We start from the raw sequence: 19,997 nt of genomic DNA, 5'->3' as shown, positions 1-19,997 counted from the left end.
CCTGGGAAAGGCTTTGCATACAACACACCATTTCCTTGAAGTAGACACAACGGAACAGTCTAAGGAGAAAAATATCCTGAGCAATAGAATATGGACATGAAAAGTAAATAGGAGCCTTGACCAAAACAAGCAAGTTCGTAGTACAACAAAATCGAAGTGTCAAGCCGTCAGAACGTCAGAACGTCAAAACGTCAACTCCGAACAATAAAACCAGAGTATCCTGCGTGTGGCCAACACAAAAGGGAAGAAAATTATAACCGACCAGACAAGACAGACAAGGGAAGCGAGGGGCTTGCGGCCAGCATCCTAGCCGCCCAAAAGATGAGTCGATCCCATTCAAGGTCAAACATCCAGCAGGCCATGCATGCCAATACCATCACAGCCTGTCACCAACAGAACGAGGTTTTTGCCCGGCCCAAGCTCCTTGGCCATGCTAACTGCCTTGTTCACCGCGTGACTCGAGTCCAGGCCAGCTAGAAACCCCTCGTGGTGCTGGAGAGTTTTAAATCCGTCCAGGGCATCCGCGTCTGAGGCAGTCGAGATTTCAATACGGCCAATGCTGTTCCAATGGGCCACCTCAGGCCCCACGGTGGAGATATTCATGTCTGGTGAGATCGAATGGGAATCGAGAAGTTGGCCGTCGTCGTTCTGAAGCATGAGCGTGCGAGCACCCTGAAGGACGCCAAGTTCCCCCTCAGTCAAAGTTGCGGCTTGGGCTGCTTCAACACCAACAAGGCGAATGGCGGGGCTCTGTAAAAAGGGCCTAAACAAGCCCACGGCACCGCTACCGCTACCAACGGCTGTGACGACAGCGTCGGGCTGGCAGCCTGTCAATCCTTGCAATTGGACCGCAACCTCCTCGCCTAGGAGTGCCTGGAACGTGCGAGTGAGGGTTGGCAGGGGGTGGGGACCCACTGGACCTCCCATCAGGTAGTATGTAGTCTCGAAGTTGCAAACCAAATAGCGGAGTGCTTCTGTGATTGCAGCACGCAGCGAACTCATGCCCGAAGGAGTCCGAGCAGTCAAGATTTTGGCGCCGAGCATTTTCATTTCGAGGACGTCCTCTTCTTGAGCCTGAGCGTCATCAGCACCCATGATGACGACGCAACGCAGACCCAAACGTGCACACATCACCGCAGTGAAGTTACCGTGTTTGGCCGATGCACAGTCGGTGACGATCTCAATACGGCCCATCCGCCGCGCTAGCAACAGCTGGCCGATGATATTGCGAGTCTTGTGGCTGCCGTATTCATTCTGGTCTTCTCGCTTAAGCCAGATGGTTGCACCACCTACAAGGGTCGTGAGCTTGCTCGCCATCTGCAGAGGTGTGGGCTGGGGCCGCTGGAATGTGGCATACTCGGCCCAGAAAGAGGGATCTGAGACAGTGACCTCGAAGAAGGAGGTCAGATCGTGCAGGAAACCCACAATAGATTCAGGAATGAACCGGCCCCCGTAGGATCCATAGCCACTGTATGAGATCTGTGGCGGTCTCAGTGTGCCATCTGCCTGCAGAATCGGGACATACGGTGTGCCGTCGTTATCGAATGGCGTGGCGGATGACCCGATATTGACTTTCTGGTATGAGGGCGAGCTGTCAATGTTGGCTGAGCTGAATGAGACGGTGGTCTCTGCATTTCGGTGGTATGTAGCAGTACAAATGTTATTTGTACCGATAGAAGGAGCCACCAAAGGACTCACTACCGTGACAACTGCATGCTCTGATGTCCTGATATTCGGAAGACGTGCCCTCAGGGCCTTCTTTTGAATAGATCTGATCAGATTGGCGTTTTCTGAAGTACCCTCAAGCGGTGTTTTGGTATCCTTGGAGCGTTTCGGGTGCGAAGAAAAGCAAAGAAGTTGCTGCAGATATCGGATCATGATGCACCACGTCCGATGTAGGTATACTGAGCATACGTTGTTGACAATAATGCTCTTCCAGCGGGTCAATATTAGTTGGCGAGACTGTACAAGAACAGATTAAAGATGGCTGAAGTACGAGCGCATACGAGAACGCTTGCACCGACATGAGTGAGGAGTGAATTCCACAACCGATGACAAGATAAGAGCTGAGGGTGCAGCTTCAATTAAATACGGTGTGTTTCTCACGAGTTGTAAAGATATATGTCACTCTAGCCTCCATTCGTGAAAGAGCTATGGGATCCTCGCCCCGTAGCCGGCTCCTTGGCGCCTTTAGTAAGGCATCTGGGAAGGCCTGACTTTGGCTAATATCTGTCTAGACTGCTTCATTTTGGTTTCTACTGATTCCTTGTTTTTTGAAGTTCCTTCGCTATCCAAGATTCTAATCATGGACATTGAAGCCTTGGAGCGCGTTCGCTATACTTCGTTCGACTTTGGATAGTCACGTAACGCCCATGTCTTAGAGTATGGAATACCGCGCGATAAAACTGGGCTTGGCGCCATGTCTTCGCTTGGAAGAGCAGAATTGGGATTTAAATCGTACCCTCGTTTTCTTTGGGGGGTTGTCAGCCGTCCTCAACGCTCAACCCTAGGACCAATTGGGTCTCTGGGCTTGCCGCTTTGTTCTTGCGTGGTGTGGAAATAGATGTTTAAGATTATATTACGGTTTTTATAACCTTCAGGGATCTGAATTACCAGCTCCTGAAATTTCAATGAAAGTTTTCAGGATGGTGGGTGACGATCATTTCGCATCATGTTGTCCTCTTCCTGCGAAGCAACAAGATCATCACTTCAGGTGGCGGCTCAATCTTGCGTCCTCGCCTCGCACAATCAAGGATCGTTATAGAAGAAAGCAGTGGAAAATCTCAGATACAAGCCTTGGGCTTTCCCCGGCCATTGGGCCCGTAATTGCCGTAGGTGATGCTGAAATGTCAAGGTAGCGCCTAACCCACTGTCTCGGTATACAACTATACCTTGCTATTGCAATGGTGCATCAAAGGAACTAAGTGCTACAGGGAAGATGCGCGTGACAATGTCTATGTGCAACGCTACGGCCAAGAAGGCTGAGACCGCTGATCAATCACTTTGCAGCGGGAGCAAACCCCCAGCCTTTAAGGCGAAAAGCGTCACTTGGAAATGATACAGGTCTCGTTGGTATTTAGGCCTTGAACTTATCTAATGAATCATAAATCTATTGGAAACAGTGCATTATAGGAGAATTTGTTTTTCCAAACGAGCAGCAATGACGTGGCAGATCTATCTTTTAATGGTTTCCGGTATCTAGTGCACCCGCGACAAGCCATAGCCGAGGTGTACGGGCCTTGGAGCGGTCATGAAAAGTATCAGGGGAGCAGACGGTCCTGAGCATAGACCTGGTAAGAACTGTTTCTAGCCAGTAAAGAGGTATTGGTCCTGACAGGGCAGCAAATACCTGTATCAAACATTAGCTGCGGGAACCCGCACCGGGAATTGGAGAGCGCAGCCAAATCTATGTCACCTCACCATCAAATCCCGACATGGGAAAAGTCCGAAACCTAAAGTAAGTAAGTTAGCCAAGCACGCAGGTAATATATTTCTTGTATGGCTAATCTCTAGGGCTTGGCCAGCATATGATTATGCGCGGTGTTCTAGGGGCGTAGCAAGGATAGTGCAAAGAAATCCAACTAGTAGGAGCGGAGACTATAAACCAGCCCACTGGGAGATGTACACTGATGCACGTCGGAGCCAGGTTATCAAACGCAGCGGGGAGGCATGAACCAGGGTCTCGGCTTGCATGACACAACCTTGGAAGATATAAAACACAGCTTCGTCCACCCCAAGTTCTTCAGTCAACCCTATACAGCTCAAGAATCCACGTGCTTGCAGCTTGATAGCTTTTCCCCGAAATGCATTGTTTTTCTCTCTTGAGCCCAGGGATCCTGGTAGGGCCTACTTCCGCAGACCTGAGATTTGTTCTTTGGCTGTCATATAAGATCACCCAAAAGCTTGCCTATGATATGCTACAGCCATGTGTTTAGGGTATAGCAGTAAGGATCCCTCTTACCTGTGTCTATATTTAATCTGATCTTTTCTTTATAGAGAACTCGAACGTCTTCCTCTACCATTCAAGCTCCCTTCACGTCCAGTCCTTGTGGGCACGGATAAGAGCAGACTCACTATATTCACTCTTTACGCATCCGAGGACTTTTAAAGGGTCAACATTCGGTCAACCCATGTCCAGGTGAAACAAGACACAACACGTTCCCTATATGATGACACCTACACCGACCTTCTCATTATATATCGACATCCGTGCCAATCCCAACAGGGCCAAGATCCGGTCCTAGACTCTCTCGCCAGACGGCCACTCATTCGCATATGTGCGAATATTCATCGACTATGTAGCCGCCCCGATCATACTGTTGAATTATCGTCATTGTTACCCATATTGACGCGGGAATCACCGTGTGGCGACAATCTGAAGGATCTGCCACCATCCCATCCAGCCTGTTGTAGGCCTGCAGCAGCGACGTAAGAACAAAGTTATCTAACCTCATACCAAACCTCACGACCCCACAAGACAGATCTCAAGACGAGCCACTCAACAACCTCGTGACAAGTATGAATGGATAGATTAAGAAGGATCCTTTCCAGGCTAGTGAATGCCGAGAGTGATGTGCGCATGAGCGTGCGGGGGAAATTTCTTGGCTCGGCGGGGAAGACAAAACCCAATTTCGAGTACTTAATTTAACTTGGCGGTCCAGGCTCCTGGCCTAGATTCTTCCCTATTCTTTGACCATCTACGATACACAATAAAATATTCAAGCGACTATTAATTTTGGTTCATATCTAGCGTGTTCTAAAGTACGTTCTAGACCAGTCGCGGGCGTCCCACCCACTAGAACGCGTCTAAAAAATTTTCAAAACTCCTTAGTGCGGGTATACGCTCAAATGCAAGATGCAAGGTGCAAGGACCAGACCATTCTTCGCAGCAACCCTGTCTCCGTCGGGGTTGTTTTTCCGTACGGAATGGGTATGGGTATGCCACATTCCGATCGCGGATCGCGGGGATCGTCGATGTTAAGAGAGCCGGTGTGAAATCCGGCCGATCGAGACTCTCAAAGCTGAGCGCCAAAAGTAAAGGAGAAAAATTGAAAGCTAGGTAAAGGTGACATCGAGTCAGGAAGAATAGAGAGATGTAAAAGTGACAATCTCCGGGACGTGGTAGAAGGTAAATTCAAGTGGCGCGGTTTACGCGCAGATCTGCACGGCGACGAGGGCACGGGTCAGGTCTTCGGGCGAGAAAGTTTGGTGCTTTCCACGCGGTGACATGGCACGCGGGGAGGCAGGGGTGATGGCACGGACGATGGGCGAAGTGTACCGAATTGACTCCTTCATTTGGGCGATGGGATCTTCAGAAACTTCGTAAATGGAAGGCTCGCCGAGGAGAGTCATCATGGAGCCGCTGTAGCTCTCGGAGTTGACGACGGTGGACGACTGAGATCCCGCGTTGGTGGGGCGGAAGGAGTCAATATCGATAGGTGAGACCGCGTCGGAACAGGCTGGAGACGAGTTAGGGCGGATTCGAGAAGGACACCCCAAGAACAAGAACATACCTGGATCAATGGCCACACCATCATCGTCTGGGGAGACATCGCCGGTGTCGCTATCGGAAGGGGGCAAATCGTAGGTGGCGCAGGGCGACAGAGACAAGTCGAGAGAGCGCGGGCGATCCGCCATGGCGCCCTCGAAGGACCAAGCCGCTAGTCGCTTCATGTGCTCTTTATCGAATGGCCCGCGAAACTTGGAAGGAGGGATTTCATGGCGACGATAGTATTCCACTTTGGGTTTTCCATTGCTCACACTGCTCGAGGAGCGATGGAACACCCGTCTGACCTTTTCACGAAAGGTCATGTTGGAAAGGTCAGAGTCCAAATCTCACGTATCAAGGATCGAGTGTCGAATATCGAGTATCAGAAGTTCGCAGTCCTGCCTCACGGAAGCAGACCAATCCCGGGTTGGGAACGGACGCGGAGGATGTGCAAGCACGAAGAGCGTCGAAGTCGTACGAGAAACTGTGTGACCATGCTTCGCTATAGAGGAGGGGGGAAAGAAAGAGGAAAGAAAAAAGGTAGACGGACGGTAGGGGAAGGGAAACTGGACACGGATAAATCGGGGAATGGCAAATGTGGATGCAACAGGAGATAAGCCCCAGGAACCGTGGGAGCGCCCTTCCCTTCTCCGGTGAAGGCGATTGGGGTTACGCTTTGCGGTTACTCCATTTCAACCACCCCCACCGTCTGTGCGATTATCTCTAGTGCAAGACATGACAATTGATTATTATTGAACGAGAACGAGACGCAATCGGCGCTAACGCATGATATGGCTTAGGGCCCTCTAGAAACGAGGGACTACTGTGCTTCCATTTCTAGCGTCTGGTCGCACCGTGGCACTGTGGCACTGTGTATCTCGCGAACCAACTGAGAGTCGGCCCCCCCCCACCTCCTATCGCGTGAAGAGTTCGGACAGCGTGCGTGGCAAATCTGGCTGCAGCGAAGCCTTCCAGAATCAGCTTCACGGTTGCATCATGGGCATCGGTCTCGGCATCATCGGCATTGTGGGAACCACCTGCGTAGACTGGAACCAATTTGGCATTCACGCGCGAGATGCGCAGCGACGTGAGTAAGTGGTGGGGGGTAATTCGACGTCAGCACCGACTGTCAATCACTTCATTGCTCCGGAAGAAGTGGGAAAAACCGGAAACAGCGCAGGTCGCCCCATGCCCCTCCCCGTTTTGCCCGGTTCCACTCTCGGCACACTTTACCCGTTGGTTTGCTTAAAGGAAAGTCTCCGGGAGAAAATTCTAGGGTCATGAAACCAAATATGCTCTGGAACTTCAACAACAAGGCCGGCTGGCCCAATGGCAAGGCGCTTGACTACGAATCAAGAGATTGCAGGTTCGACCCCTGCGTCGGTCAATTTTTTGAAGTTTTTGAATCCTAATGAAGTCATTGCTAATCCGGTCACCTGTGGCTGCCTTTGTTTCTTTGCTTGAAACGGCATCCGATCAATCGATGACTGTGATTACTTCTTTACTCAATGAACCTTTGTCTTGCACGTGTGCTTTACAATTAAGTTGTTGTCATCATCGTGGGCCGGAAACATACGCATCTATTCGCGAATCTATGGTTGATTTAATTACCACTTGCTATTTATATATTTCTTCAGTGGTTCAATGGGGTTGTGACTCAGCCACTCTCATTGTGGCCGGATTGGACATGATGTAATATCACCCAACCACCCAGAGAAATGCCTCACCATGCACAATGTCCTATGGGAAGAGAAGGTAGGTAAAGTCAACGCTCGCGGACTGTGCGGATCCTCAGATCAGCCCCTAGCCCCCGTCTACGTTAAACACTCCTAGAGGCCTGGAGGGGCCCAAGGCAGCCTTGCGGCAGCCCTAAGGCTGAATCGGGTAATAGGGCTGTGCTTCCCCTGCAGGCACACGACCTTTGCGCGACCCGAGCGCGGAACTATGTAGGTACGAGGAGTGCATGACAGCTAGGCAAAGGGATTCCTATCTCCTAGGATGCCATCGCTTGCAGCTTCGACCTACAGAATGCCCGAGACGTTCGATGAATCACCCTGCAAGCGGGAAAGAGAATGCCTGAACCTTTTGAAACGGCGTCCACACGCCTCCAAACAACCACAAAAGACCAATGACAAAACCAATGGACCAATTGGTCTCAATGGGCCACGTAGAATAGCAAAAAATTAGAGATCGCAGGCCCTCTTGCCTCTTTTCTCTTACCTCATCTAATTTCCGTCTTACAGAGTCAAGTGTTCCAGAAGCGTAGGGAGAACCACGGATCCCTACTCATCCCAGCATACCGGACCGTCATCCCTTGAGGCTACTTGGCCCACTCCCGACTTTCTTCCTTTCTGCATCAACCCCCCTCCCTCAAAGACACTGTAAGTGCTTCTCTTTTGTTGGCCGCCTATATTTTCACCCATTGCGCTTTCCGTATCCTATCGTCATTCCGACGTCGCACCATCTCTGACCACCGCAAAGCACTCACAAATCTTCACGACACACGAACACCATGGCCAAGAAGGGAGGAAAGAACAAGAAGAAGGGGGGCGCTAAGCCCGCCGCGGCCGCTGCTGTTGACAAGGTCGTTGATACTGCGAAGACTGTTGTGTAAGGACTCCGGAGCCCCAAGAAAGTGGTGGTCGCGTGCCACTTGTCGCAAATCGTTCTAACCAGCCCATCCAGTCAGCCTGGCCACGAGACCGAGGACAAGGTTATGTACGGAGATGGCAAGATGCAGTCTGCTGAGAAGACAGAAGCGTCCACCGACTTCAAGGCCGAAGAGACCCCTGTCGCACCCGTGACCGAGACCAAGGAGGCCGAGGAGGAGACTGAGGCCGCGCCGGTCGTGCCAGAATCCGCGGACAAGGCGCATGCTACCAACGCCGGTATCGTCGGCGAACTCGATGGCGGCAACAAGGAGGACAAGAGTAAGGAATCCATTGTCGGTGGTGTGTCCATGATCGAAACTAATTCAGACTCCAGCTGTCCTGCCCGAGAGCAGTGTCAAGGACACCGCACCCGGTGCTGAGGTCTATCCCTCCACCACTGAGCCTTCTGCCGAAGAATCTGCCACCTCGACCGCTGCGACCACTGGCGCCGCTGCCACAACATCCCTGCCTGAGCGCCCCAAGACCGAGACGACCGCCCCCGCCGCTGTCCCGGTGGAGACCGATGCCGCGCACACGAAGCGCCCGTACGAGAAGCCCATCTTCTCCAACGATGAGGTGAAACCGCACAAAATGGCCAAGACCGAGGAGGAGCAGGCTGCTGTCAGCCTAGCTGCTGGACAGAACTTGGCTGGTGCTGGTCCTGCTGCGATGGCGGCGTACACTACTCCCGAGCCCGTTCCCGCCGTCGAGGCGCCCAAGAAGGCCGAGGAGGTGATCGCGACTGAGACCACCCCTAAGACTACCGCTGTTGAGACCACCCCCCCAGACCACCGCTGCTGAGACCATTCCTCAGACCACCGCTGCTGAGACCATTCCTCAGACCACCGCTGTTGAGACCATCCCTCAGACCACCGCCGTTGAGACCATTCCTCAGACCACCGCTGTTGAGACCATTCCTCAGACCACCGCTGTTGAGACCACCCCCAAGACCACCGCTGTGGAGAGCACCCCCAAGACTACCGCCATTGAGACCATTCCTCAGACCACTGCTGCTGAGACCATTCCTCAGGCCACCGCTGTTGAGACCATTCCTCAGACCACCGCTGTTGAGACCATCCCTCAGACCACCGCTGTGGAGAGCACCCCCAAGACCACCGCTGCTGAGAGCAAACCTCTTGAGAGCAAGCCTATTGACACCAAGACTGCCCATAGTAAGCCCGTTGAGTGCAAGCCTATCGACACGAAGACTGCCCAAAGCAAGACCGGCAGCAAGTCTCCTGCCTCGCCTGTCGCAGTGGCTGCGGCTAGCGCGGCCATATACAACTCCAAGACCGACAAGGCTGCGGCCGAGTCAGCGGAGCTGAAGAAGCCTGAAGCAGCCCTCAAGCGCGGCGAAGAGCCCCTGCCCCGAACTGAGGCTCCCAAGGAGACTCCCGCGATGGAAACTCCTGCCACAGAGTCCGCTCAGCAGGAGCCTGCCAAGGCACATGAGGCCCAGACTTCCGAAACAGCAGAGCAGTCGGAGAAGAAGAAAGGTGGCTTCTTCGGGTGGCTGAAGCGGAAGTTCAAGTAGTGGACGAGCCTATTTTTTTTTTTGCTGTGATAATACCTGAGAAAAACCAAAATAATTTGTGGAAGGGAGGTGTACGATACGATACGTGCGTTGAGACGCGGTAGATTGAAGGGGAAGGGCTTGATTCTCCTGTTGTTTTCTTTTGTAATCCCATTTTTTGATGATACACCAATGGAAATTATATATCAAAGTGTTTTGAAGAATCCTCTTCCAGTTTTCTTATTTAGGTCCCCTTTTCGTTGCTGGGCCAGACTTCACCGCCACTTGTAGTCCATGCGGTGGGTTCGGTGGTCTGGGCGTGGGACTAGTCGATGGCGCTATTTTTGTAGCTACAGTAGATGATCAACTCTCGACGCCGTCATAGCTAGGCCCCGCACCTGGGCAGCTACATATCTGTGGAGTTAATGATTTGTGGGTATCGAGATCGCAGGATTTCACATAATGTCCATTGTTTCATTTGGCGACTAATTGTCTGTCCCACTAAAACAAATCTTGCGTTTCCTCCACCAAGGCTAACAGCGTGGAAGCCAGACTCTGTGAGATCTTCCAGTGACTGATACGCTGCAGGAGATCGATCACGCGGAACAGTGAGCCCATCGCCAGTCTCCGCGGCTGCAATCCGCCCACTTGTTCTAAGAATATTCCAACACCATCCACTCCAGGTAAACGCAGCTCAGCGAACTGCAAAGTATCAGTCGCGGCTAGAGTAATGGGCTCAGCATCCTCGCTAAAGCTCATAAAGCAAGACCAGACAAGTCCACAGTAATATAGACACATGGGGACATGAAGAGCCGGTTCCGCACCAGTGGGAAGAGACTCGAAATTCTTCTGAATGAGCATAGCGTGAAGCAGACATCGCTTTGCGTCCATGGAGCGAAGCCAGTTCTGGACGTATGGGAGATGTTCTTGAGCAGAGTCGTAGCCTTCCCGACCGCAGGCGCATTCGATAGCATTGAGGTCTGCATGAAGCATTATGAAAATGGAGTGCCAGAGCATCATTAGGCAGAACCAGCTGGATTTGCCTTGCATGCTTGGGTGGTGTCGATGGTACCATTGAATCAGGAGGTCTTGGCATTTTGTGACAGTTGCGAGCCAAGAGGAGTTGAGGCCGCGGTCTTCGCAGGCTAGAGTGCTGATGGATTCGAGCATTGTGCACAGTGCAAAGTCGCCGATGACTGTTGGTTGATTTTGATGAATGTTGCTGATGGGAGACGGTAGGGAGTGGGTTCGCATTTGGTGTTCAATCATGAGTGTCTTCCAGTGTCCCGCACTTGAAGCCGTGAAGAGTTCGCTGGTAGAGATTTGAGGGAGCCGTTCGACGGAATGGCGAAGGATGGGTTCATGGTGGTGTATTCGGGCGAGGACAGCGTCGTGGATGTAAATTCCGAGGACAAGTCTGTTGATCTTGAGGTTAGTCGCCCGTTTGTGTACCGTTCCGAGCGGGACATGCCTTTTCTTGACCTCTATTTGGATCCATGACAACCAGGCCTCTTTGAGGGCGTCGCCATTCATGTCGACGAGGTCAATTCTTGGATGCTGTATATGAAAGAGCTTGGCATTGCGCGCCCACTAAATGGAGCCGTCAGCCCTTCGATTTTCCAACTCAAAAGAGAAGACTCATACAGCGACCACACTGCCATGAAATATTTCGATTCCATACAAATCTTTGGGTCTCTAGCAATCATGACCCTGGTTAGTACCTCTTTGCGGAGTCATCATGATGACGAAAAAGAACATACACCCATCACAAGACCGAATGTTTGTCCTATGAATGAAGCTTGGAGGACTACCAAATTTGAGCACCCGGACTTTGCAACGTGGGCATCCCACTAGATATATCAGTAAAAGCTCTGGAATTATGGGCTCGGTGACGTACCGAGGCAAGTATTGCTTTGTTCAATCGCTCAAACATGCTGATACCATGATTGATAGCACGGGGAGAGCCGACTAATAAACTCCCTATTGAGCAAATGGAAAGTAAAAGGACAGAGTTTTTAGTGCTAGGTCGAAAGGTAGGCATATGTACCACGGGAAATAAATGGTGAAACTTGGAGAAGTAGGCTTGGATACAGAGGTCCTTGTAAACAATCAATATTATTCACTTTGACAGTCAAAGAATGACATACCAGGAAAGGTGTAGATGGGAGGATCCCATGTTGTACCCGTTGCTGTAATCGCTCTGCCAGACTTTTGCGATATGACTCGTCAATAATACCTTCAGAGGGGTATTCAGGAGTCATATCTTCAGCTGGAGCCGCATCAGAAAATATATGCCATCTCTTTTGAACGATCAGGGCTCGTCCCTTTGCACGCTCATGTTCAATACAGGAGACGGGCTGGCTTGGAGGCCGAACAGCCTCCAAGCAAGGTATAGTATCTAACGTGGGCACGTAATCGGCTGTAGCGCAAAGGAGAGACTCATTCACAGCCTCGAGATCAAAGTCGTCTCCAGTAAGCAAGGATTCCCAGTCTCTGTCAGGTCGATAATCCCACGGGGCAGGTGGTGGACTTGGCTGATTCCTCCAAGTATCGCTAGTCTCCAGAGAAAATAGTGAAGGTAAAGGAGTCACATGTGTGGAAAATGTGCTACTATCTCCAAATGATAGGCTAGGTGTACACTTGTCAATGGACTTTGGTGGTGACAAGGGAACCATCATATTGACCGCAATAGGACCAGTGTTCAACCCAAGCGGGATGGGTGGAATCCTAGAAGACATCGCCTCATGCGGAATCAACCCAGTGTGCAGACTTTCTGCATGACTGCCATCACTTGATGGATCAATTTGCACCTGGGGACCTCCACATATGCCACCCGTAGGATGAGATCGTGAATGTCGTAAAAGAGTGTCCCTAAGCCATGAATCAGATACAAAATGCACCCCTTTCAGAATATTTGAGAGACCCACTGCCGAGCAAAAGCCTTATGACAGACGGAACAGTGGAAAGGCTTCTCCTTTGTGTGTGACCTCAAGTGACGGGCCAAATGCTCCGCCTTCTTGAAATCCAGAGCACAGACCGGACAGACCCGCTCTTCTTTCGAGGTTTTGCGCCGACGCCGGGATCTCATGCCCAGATACGGTGGATGATCTGGAGGTGAAACAAAATTGGGAAGCATACTGGCGATTGACAGAAATCAAAGGGTCATCTCGCAGATGGGTTGAGAAGATTGAGATGGAAGGCCGGGGACAGCGGCAGCTCGGATCTTTCCCCGCATGTGGCGCTCCACAGAGATCCAATGATTTCTGAAAGGTGATTCAGTTGGCGAGAGATTCGAGACCAGCCACTTCGAATTGACATCCCGAACGACTTGAGAGATGGGAAATGTGGGACCTATCACTCCTAAATGCGGGGCCTTCCACAAAGTCGCCTATTCGACCTCCGTGCTAAGAGCTCAATGCTGGATCCGATTCTAAGTTGCGGAGGATCCCTCAGGATTTCCGCTTCAACGACATCATCGTCCTTCACGAGTTGTTCCCGGTAATAGCGAACTCTGGAGGGAGTACCAATAATGCTCGTTGTACCTTTGCCGAGGGTCGTACCGCGGGACATTTAGCTGATGATATGGCGGACGGTCCAGATCATGTACCCATGCTGGTCTCCTGCCTGATCAAACCGTTGAACTTGGTTACCGGTTATACTACTTGCGGAGTGGAACCTCCTGAGCCGAAACGATGGTGTGGCCGATGGCAGCAAATCGATCAAAAGACTGAGCGTAGCAGAATTGCCCTGCAGACGCATCGAGAAGCTGGAATTTGCAGGTGGACAAATCATTTCCAGCAGCATATTCCAATTCATATTCCAATTCATATTCCAATTCATATTCCAATTCATATTCCAGTGCATCTAGTGCGTGCTGTTATAACTCAGATCGGTATCCAGCACAATAGGTGTGCTTTCAAATGGGTATTCAATCTGTATGAGTTAGCTAAATTCCAGATTGATCTTTGCAGTAAATCTTACTGAAATCGACATGATGACACTTCTCGGTCTCTTTGAAGTCACCGTATGAACTCCCCTTCGGTTCCAAATGGTGTGCTAATCATCGTCCACGATGGCCATATCTCCGGAGTGCATTTGCGGTCCGTTCAGGAAATTTAAAAGTCCTTGAAGGCAGCCGTTGCTGAGTAAAACTTAATTGGGATGTATTCTCTCACATCTTATACCATGGCAGGTGGGGAAAATGGTCGCATAGGATGTGGGATCAATCTCCACGCATCAATAAGCCGATGAGCATCTACGTCAGCTTTCGTGCTTGCATGAGCCGAGCCTCCCCTTTCGAGATGCTGATTGCAAGGAAGACTGAAAGTGATGTCTGACCGAAAGGCTATGATCTGGTCACTCTGCGTACTACGCCCTGAAAGGGTCCAAGCAGTTCTTGGGCGGTACTTTTGAAGCTCTGGCTCGAGATGAAATTGACAAGTATAGGATCATTGGGAAGTGAACTGACCTTGGCAGAGAATACTGATCATTCAATAAGGCAACTCGCTTCCCACATTGCTAGTCCAATTCAAGATCGCAACAACGCACTTCGAAGTATATCTTCTGTGATCACTGCAGACCCGGATGGACTCCCTTCAATATTGCATTCAATCAGAGGCCAACCTATGTTGTAGTCTCACATTTGTAACAGAAGACCGCACTGAGCTAAGCGGGCGAGAAAAAAAAGACCTCATGAGCTCCATCGCTCTGAGCCTAGCCCATCAGCCATCCTGAAGGTACTTATTCACCTACTCAGAAAACTTAAGCAAGTATCATGAGCTGTTCCTTCCTGTGCGGCTGAGTCTTTTCAAATTTAGCGCCCGGCAGTTTGAGGTCACTCGAGTTATTTACCTCATAGCTCAACAACACCTTCACTGACCTAGTCAACGTGATTCTATCCGCGGTTACCGGATTCTGTCACACCGATCCCCGAGCGCATTTTGAACGTCATAATTCTTCCTAAGCGCCAAACTCAAGGGCAAGTAAGTCCACCACTGCTCCTTCGCGGTACATGATGGTAACACTGAGGAACTCGATCATTAGGGTCTTGCGAAGACGCAATGTGAACATGTTTGGGGAATTGGTCGGCATTTTCTCGGCTCTCAGAGCTTTAAAGGTGGCATCCGACAAGCAAGATGGTGGAACTCTATGCCGACGGGCACTTAGTTGTTTCGTCCGCCTGTTTCAGTGTGGGGTTCTCCGGTGGCCGCTGCCGCTTGGTATCGGAGTCTGCATCCGATACGCCTCCATCTCGCCTCTCTCCCCTATGAGCATGAACACAGTGATGAGAATGGTATAGACCGTCTATTGAAGTCGACCTAGCAATCAAGACCAATGTCCTTTAGACAGATTTTGACAGAGGTCCACGCTGAGGCAATGGCCGTGAGTCACGGCTCATTCAGATTCAATCAAGCCTGACTAATTTATTTCATCAGAGCATAAGGGCCCATGAGATCATACCCGGATGTGCCGAAGGTGACCTTGTCGCAAGTAAAGTCGCCCTTAGCTTCTGGGGAGGCGTGAGAACCCTGGATGGTATTGTGATCGATAGTCATCACCCGCTCGTCGGAAAGTCGATTGCAGGAAAGATACTCGCGATACCCAGTGGCCGTGGCTCATGCACGGGAAGCGGTGTCATTCTTGAGCTGCTGCTGAATGGAAGCGCTCCATGTGCCCTGATATTCGGGCGTGAGGAGATGATCCTGACAATCGGAGTCCTGGTCGCCCAAGAGATGTTTCAGAAGAGCATTCCCATCTTGCAAGTATCGATGTCATCATTTGACACGCTCATAAAACTTGATCGCCTTCGAATAGCCAATGGCCAGATTCAGTGGGGAGATTCCCATTCTACGGAAGCGTTCAGCCAGCCAGCCACTCTGTACCCATCTCTGCGGCAATCCAACTTCAACACAGTCCATTTAACTCCATACGATGGTGAGCTGCTCGAAGGCGTGTATGGAGAGGCTGCTCAAGTGGCGATGCGGGTCATTATACGTATTGCCCAGATTCATCGCGTGACAGAGCTGATAGATGTGAAGCAGGCGCACATCGACTGCTGCATTTACACAGGCCCAGCAACACTGAAATTCGCTCAAAAATTGTGCGACATGGGAGCAAAAGTTCGCATTCCTACCTCTCTGAACTCAATCTCCATTGACAGGCGGCTGTGGCGTTCACAAGGAGTTGATCCTGACATTGGGGAGCCTTCAGAACAACTCTCAGAGGCTTATTTGAGAATGGGAGCACAGCCAACATTCACATGTGCACCCTACCTTCTGGATACTGCGCCAAAAGCAGGCGAGAATATCATGTGGGCCGAGTCCAACGCCGTGGTCTTTGCCAATAGTGTGCTTGGCGCAAGGACGATCAAATGCCCTGATTATCTGGACGTGTGCGTTTCTCTGACCGGGCGAGCACTCAACACTGGCTGCCATCTTACGGAGAATCGAAAAGCTCGTGTGGAAGTCCATTTAGAAACTGTGCATGATACCGATGATACGCTTTTTGCGCTCCTCGGATACCTTGCCGGCGACATTGCTGCTGATTCAGTGCCCATTATTACCGGTATGGAAAAGATGGAGGTTACCATGGATGATCTAAAGGCGTTTGGTGCAGCATTTGCCACTACATCCAGTGCCCCAATGTTTCACATTGCGGGAATTACCATTGAGGCTCGTAGCCTCTCCGATATTGCATCTCATCTGAAGGATTTGTTGAAGGTGACAATTACACTTCCTGAGCTAGGGAGGCAATGGCTTCGATTCAGTCCCTGTGAAGGAGATGAGACTTCTACAGCTATTGACCTTGTATCACTTGGAAACCCCCATTTTTCATTTGATGAAATTGTGAAGCTGGTAAGGCTTTGTGCAGGTCGCAAGAAGAACCAAAGCACAACCTTGGTGGTGACGTGTAACCGCGACACATATTCAAAGGCTACTAAAGAAGGCCACATTGTAACCTTGAATGACTTTGGCGTTCAAATTTTGACTGATACCTGCTGGTGCATGGTTCAAGAACCAGTCATCCCACCACATACACGAACGATCGTAACCAACTCGGCCAAATACGCCCACTACGGAAAAGGACTGACCGGTCGGAAAGTTTGGCTCAGAAGCCTCACACAATGTGTAGATGCTGCTTGTTCAGGATCTGTACATAACTCTTTACCTGCCTGGCTTGGCGGCACAAGCCCTCCATAGATCACGGATATGCACAAAGAGGATTGCCGGATCAAAGGTTTTCGGTGTTACGGGTGCTTTAGACACAGGTACATGACCTGGACTATCCATAAACTCATAAAAAGATCTGCAACAATATTTATGACAATATTATCACCGTATCACACTACGTGTTGCTTAGTGGGACTTAGCCTGGCTTTTTGTGCCCGCATGCATTGTTCCCGCATCTGTTTGACCGTAATGATTTCTTACCAGCCGGTTGTTCCAAGCCGAGGACCGAACTTCAATAAGCAACCAGAGCTTACCCCGCGAAACTGTTTGCAGCTGCTTCGTGAAGGCCTACGAGTAAAATGATAAATCGAGGAATGGGATACGACAGATTTTCTAATTTGCAGATGAGAGCCGACAGGAGCCATGCTGGGTAAAGTGAGCGTTCGAAGTAGTTGGTCTTGAAAGAAATAGCTATTTACCATCGATCCCAAGGGTATCGATCTTGACGACAATGAAATTGGAGTTATGCAAGGTCTATATCTGGATGAGCACATCTTCACGGAGATCGGGACATGTAAAGAGGCCTTTTCCCCGGTACCGTATGGATCCCACTTAGGCGCCGGCGGGGACTATTCCCATGTCCGCTCTTCCCCTTCTTTCCCCACGGGGTCATTGTGGGCCTAGCTTGAGCATAATGGTCCTCGGCAAGTTAAAGTAAAGCTCACCGCATCGCATGCAAGGAATAATTCCATTTCTTCTTTCACTACAATTGAAATCGTTGATTCACCATGGCGGCTGTGTCACTACCCCGTAAGCTATGGGAGCATCCAGACCCCGAGTCGACCACGATGGGGAGGTTCAAGCGCGAGTTGGAGCAGGAGACGGGCCGCAAGTATGATGTGAGTACATACATCTCATGGAATTTCAGCCATACTGACCGACTAGTCCTACCATGAAATGTATCTTTATTCCACTCAGAATCGCTTGGCTTTCTGGGACTTCTGCTGGAAGTATTTCCAGCTCATCCACGAGGGTTCGTATACCCAAGTGGTGGACGAGTCGGTGCGGATGGACGGTGTGCCAGAGTGGTTTTCGGGTATCAAATTGAATTTTGCCGAAAATATCCTGTTCTCTCACCGTGCCGGTGATACCACCGGCAAAGAAGACGAGAAGACCGCCGTCACTGAAGTCAGAGAAGGAGCCCTGACGAACGTGGTCCATCTCACCTGGGGCCAGTTGAGACGAAAGACCGGTGCTTTAGTGCAGGCGATGAAGGCTGGCGGTGTCGTTCGAGGCGACCGTATTGCCGTCTGCTCTGCAAACAGCATCGATACATTGCTGGTGTTTTTGGCGTCAACGGCACTGGGCGCCATCTTCTCGTCCAGCTCCACGGATATGGGTGTCAAGGGAGTCTTGGACCGCCTCTTGCAGATCAAGCCCCGCTGGCTGTTTATGGATGACTTCGCAGTCTACAATGGCAAGAAAATTGACCTTCGCGACAAAATGAAGGACATCATGGAGGGGATGAAGTCAATCTCCGCGTTCCAGGGTATCATTTCGCAACCTCGATTCGCTTCCCCCGCAGATGTCAGCAGAATTCCCAAGTCTTTGACTCTTTCTGATTTCCTTTCCAAAGCAAGAGGGAATGATCGTCTGGAATTTGTGAGGGTTGGATTTCGCGATCCTTTCCTAGTCGTTTACTCATCAGGAACAACTGGACAGCCCAAATGCATTGTGCATTCCGTCGGAGGCGTCCTTCTCAATGCCCACAAGGAAGGAGGCCTGCATGCGGAGCATGGACGGGATTCTGTGGCCCTGCAGTATACAACTACGGGGTGGATCATGTATCTATCTGCCATGCAGACCCTGCTTCTCGGATCACGAGTGGTGCTCTACGACGGCAGCCCATTTGTACCTGATGTTACTGCATTGCTTACTCTTGCCGCCCAGGAGAAGGTAACCCACTTGGGAATTTCCCCGCGATGGATGCATGAGCTACAGAGAGCCAAGGTCCGTCCTCGACAGATGTTTGACCTTAGTTCTCTTCGTGTGGTCACCAGCACCGGCATGGTTTTACGGAATGCACTGTTTGAATGGTTCTACGATGAGGGCTTCCCGTCCCACACTCGCTTGAACAATATCTCGGGAGGCACTGACATCGCAGGCTGCTTCGGTATAGGCAACCCCTTGGTGCCTGTTTACGTGGGTGGATGTGCGGGGTGTAGCTTGGGGATAGCAGTCGAGGTCTACGATTCCACCGTCGAAGGAGGAGCGGGCGTCCGAGGTGTCCCCGTGGCAGAGGGCGTGTCGGGGGAACTGGTGGCCACTGCAGCTTTCCCTAATATGCCCACAATGTTCTGGGGTGATGAGGACGGTCAGAAGTACCACGATGCGTACTTTGGTCGATTTGATAGTAAGATGGACCCCGATCCGCCTGCAGGGCGCACCCTGGCTAATCTCGACAGACGTCTGGACCCACGGAGACTTTGTCTCCATCCATCCCATCACCAAGCAGCTCATGTTCCACGGGCGTGCTGACGGGGTGCTCAACCCCTCCGGCGTCCGGTTTGGATCTGCCGAGATTTACCGCGTGATTGAGGGCCTATTCTCGCAGGAGATCGCCGATTCGATCTGTGTCGGCCAGAGACGGCCGACCGATACCGACGAGCGAGTCATGCTCTTCGTACTGATGAAGCCTGGGGTGAGCTTCACCGCTGATTTGGTCCATCGGATCAGGACCGCCATCCGGTCGGAATTGAGTGCTCGCCACGTGCCAATGTTTATATACGAAACTCCGGAAATCCCGGTAAGTTAGGCCCCTGGGATGGGGAAAAAAGGGAGATGGCACTGACAATGATCAGACCACGGTCAACCTCAAGAAAGTGGAGCTTCCTGTGAAGCAGATTGTGTCCGGCAAGCGAATTAAACCGTCGGGGACCCTGCTCAACCCAGAGAGCTTGGAATACTACTACCGATTCGCCGAGGTGGAGAAGCTACGCGAAAGCAAGCTTTGAGTAGCATGAATAGCGCAGAATAGTGCCGAATAGTGTCCATAGCCAACACATAGCCAACACATCGCTCTCAATGTGACCCGTTGTGGGCCCATGGGACTTGAATTGCCAACGTGGCTCCAGACGATAAACATTGCGTAGGTTAGAATGATGGAAAGAGGCGCA

At 51.1% G+C, this 19,997-nt stretch overlaps 7 protein-coding genes across 7 annotated transcripts; 3 read left to right on the top strand and 4 right to left on the bottom strand.

Annotated features, from left to right (window-relative positions):
• Positions 1 to 342: 342 nt before the first annotated feature.
• On the bottom strand, positions 343 to 1,878 carry N7477_010184 (tryptophan synthase; the record flags this gene model as incomplete). The annotated part of the gene is made up of 1 exon (XM_056971845.1): positions 343 to 1,878. One exon carries the CDS (start codon positions 1,876 to 1,878, stop codon positions 343 to 345), a length of 1,536 nt encoding a protein of 511 aa, XP_056818824.1.
• Positions 1,879 to 5,148: 3,270 nt separating this feature from the next.
• Positions 5,149 to 5,811, bottom strand: N7477_010183 (uncharacterized protein; the record flags this gene model as incomplete). Its single annotated transcript, XM_056971844.1, has 2 exons — positions 5,149 to 5,459; positions 5,514 to 5,811. 2 exons carry the CDS (start codon positions 5,809 to 5,811, stop codon positions 5,149 to 5,151), a joined length of 609 nt encoding a protein of 202 aa, XP_056818823.1.
• Positions 5,812 to 8,000: 2,189 nt separating this feature from the next.
• Positions 8,001 to 9,673, top strand: N7477_010182 (uncharacterized protein; the record flags this gene model as incomplete). Its single annotated transcript, XM_056971843.1, has 4 exons — positions 8,001 to 8,098; positions 8,174 to 8,418; positions 8,474 to 8,871; positions 8,927 to 9,673. The coding sequence occupies 4 exons, from the start codon at positions 8,001 to 8,003 to the stop codon at positions 9,671 to 9,673; spliced, it is 1,488 nt and encodes a 495-aa protein (XP_056818822.1).
• Positions 9,674 to 10,153: 480 nt separating this feature from the next.
• Positions 10,154 to 12,788, bottom strand: N7477_010181 (C2H2-type zinc finger protein; the record flags this gene model as incomplete). Its single annotated transcript, XM_056971842.1, has 4 exons — positions 10,154 to 11,242; positions 11,550 to 11,750; positions 11,800 to 12,523; positions 12,580 to 12,788. 4 exons carry the CDS (start codon positions 12,786 to 12,788, stop codon positions 10,154 to 10,156), a joined length of 2,223 nt encoding a protein of 740 aa, XP_056818821.1.
• Positions 12,789 to 13,310: 522 nt separating this feature from the next.
• N7477_010180 (uncharacterized protein) lies at positions 13,311 to 13,645 on the bottom strand (the record flags this gene model as incomplete). The annotated part of the gene is made up of 2 exons (XM_056971841.1): positions 13,311 to 13,526; positions 13,634 to 13,645. The coding sequence occupies 2 exons, from the start codon at positions 13,643 to 13,645 to the stop codon at positions 13,311 to 13,313; spliced, it is 228 nt and encodes a 75-aa protein (XP_056818820.1).
• Positions 13,646 to 14,986: 1,341 nt separating this feature from the next.
• On the top strand, positions 14,987 to 16,851 carry N7477_010179 (Aconitase/3-isopropylmalate dehydratase large subunit alpha/beta/alpha subdomain 1/3; the record flags this gene model as incomplete). Its single annotated transcript, XM_056971840.1, has 2 exons — positions 14,987 to 15,034; positions 15,088 to 16,851. The coding sequence occupies 2 exons, from the start codon at positions 14,987 to 14,989 to the stop codon at positions 16,849 to 16,851; spliced, it is 1,812 nt and encodes a 603-aa protein (XP_056818819.1).
• A 758-nt stretch (positions 16,852 to 17,609) lies between these two features.
• On the top strand, positions 17,610 to 19,835 carry N7477_010178 (AMP-dependent synthetase/ligase; the record flags this gene model as incomplete). The annotated part of the gene is made up of 4 exons (XM_056971839.1): positions 17,610 to 17,720; positions 17,767 to 19,234; positions 19,287 to 19,627; positions 19,683 to 19,835. The coding sequence occupies 4 exons, from the start codon at positions 17,610 to 17,612 to the stop codon at positions 19,833 to 19,835; spliced, it is 2,073 nt and encodes a 690-aa protein (XP_056818818.1).
• Between the last annotated feature and the right edge of the window lie 162 nt (positions 19,836 to 19,997).

The sequence above is a fragment of the Penicillium maclennaniae genome, assembly GCF_028827695.1.
Source record: "Penicillium maclennaniae strain IBT 15551 chromosome Unknown utg000008l:1.0-3552695.0:1.0-3555053.0, whole genome shotgun sequence".
Taxonomy (NCBI): domain Eukaryota; kingdom Fungi; phylum Ascomycota; class Eurotiomycetes; order Eurotiales; family Aspergillaceae; genus Penicillium; species Penicillium maclennaniae.
This window is presented reverse-complemented; position numbering and strand designations above follow the sequence as displayed.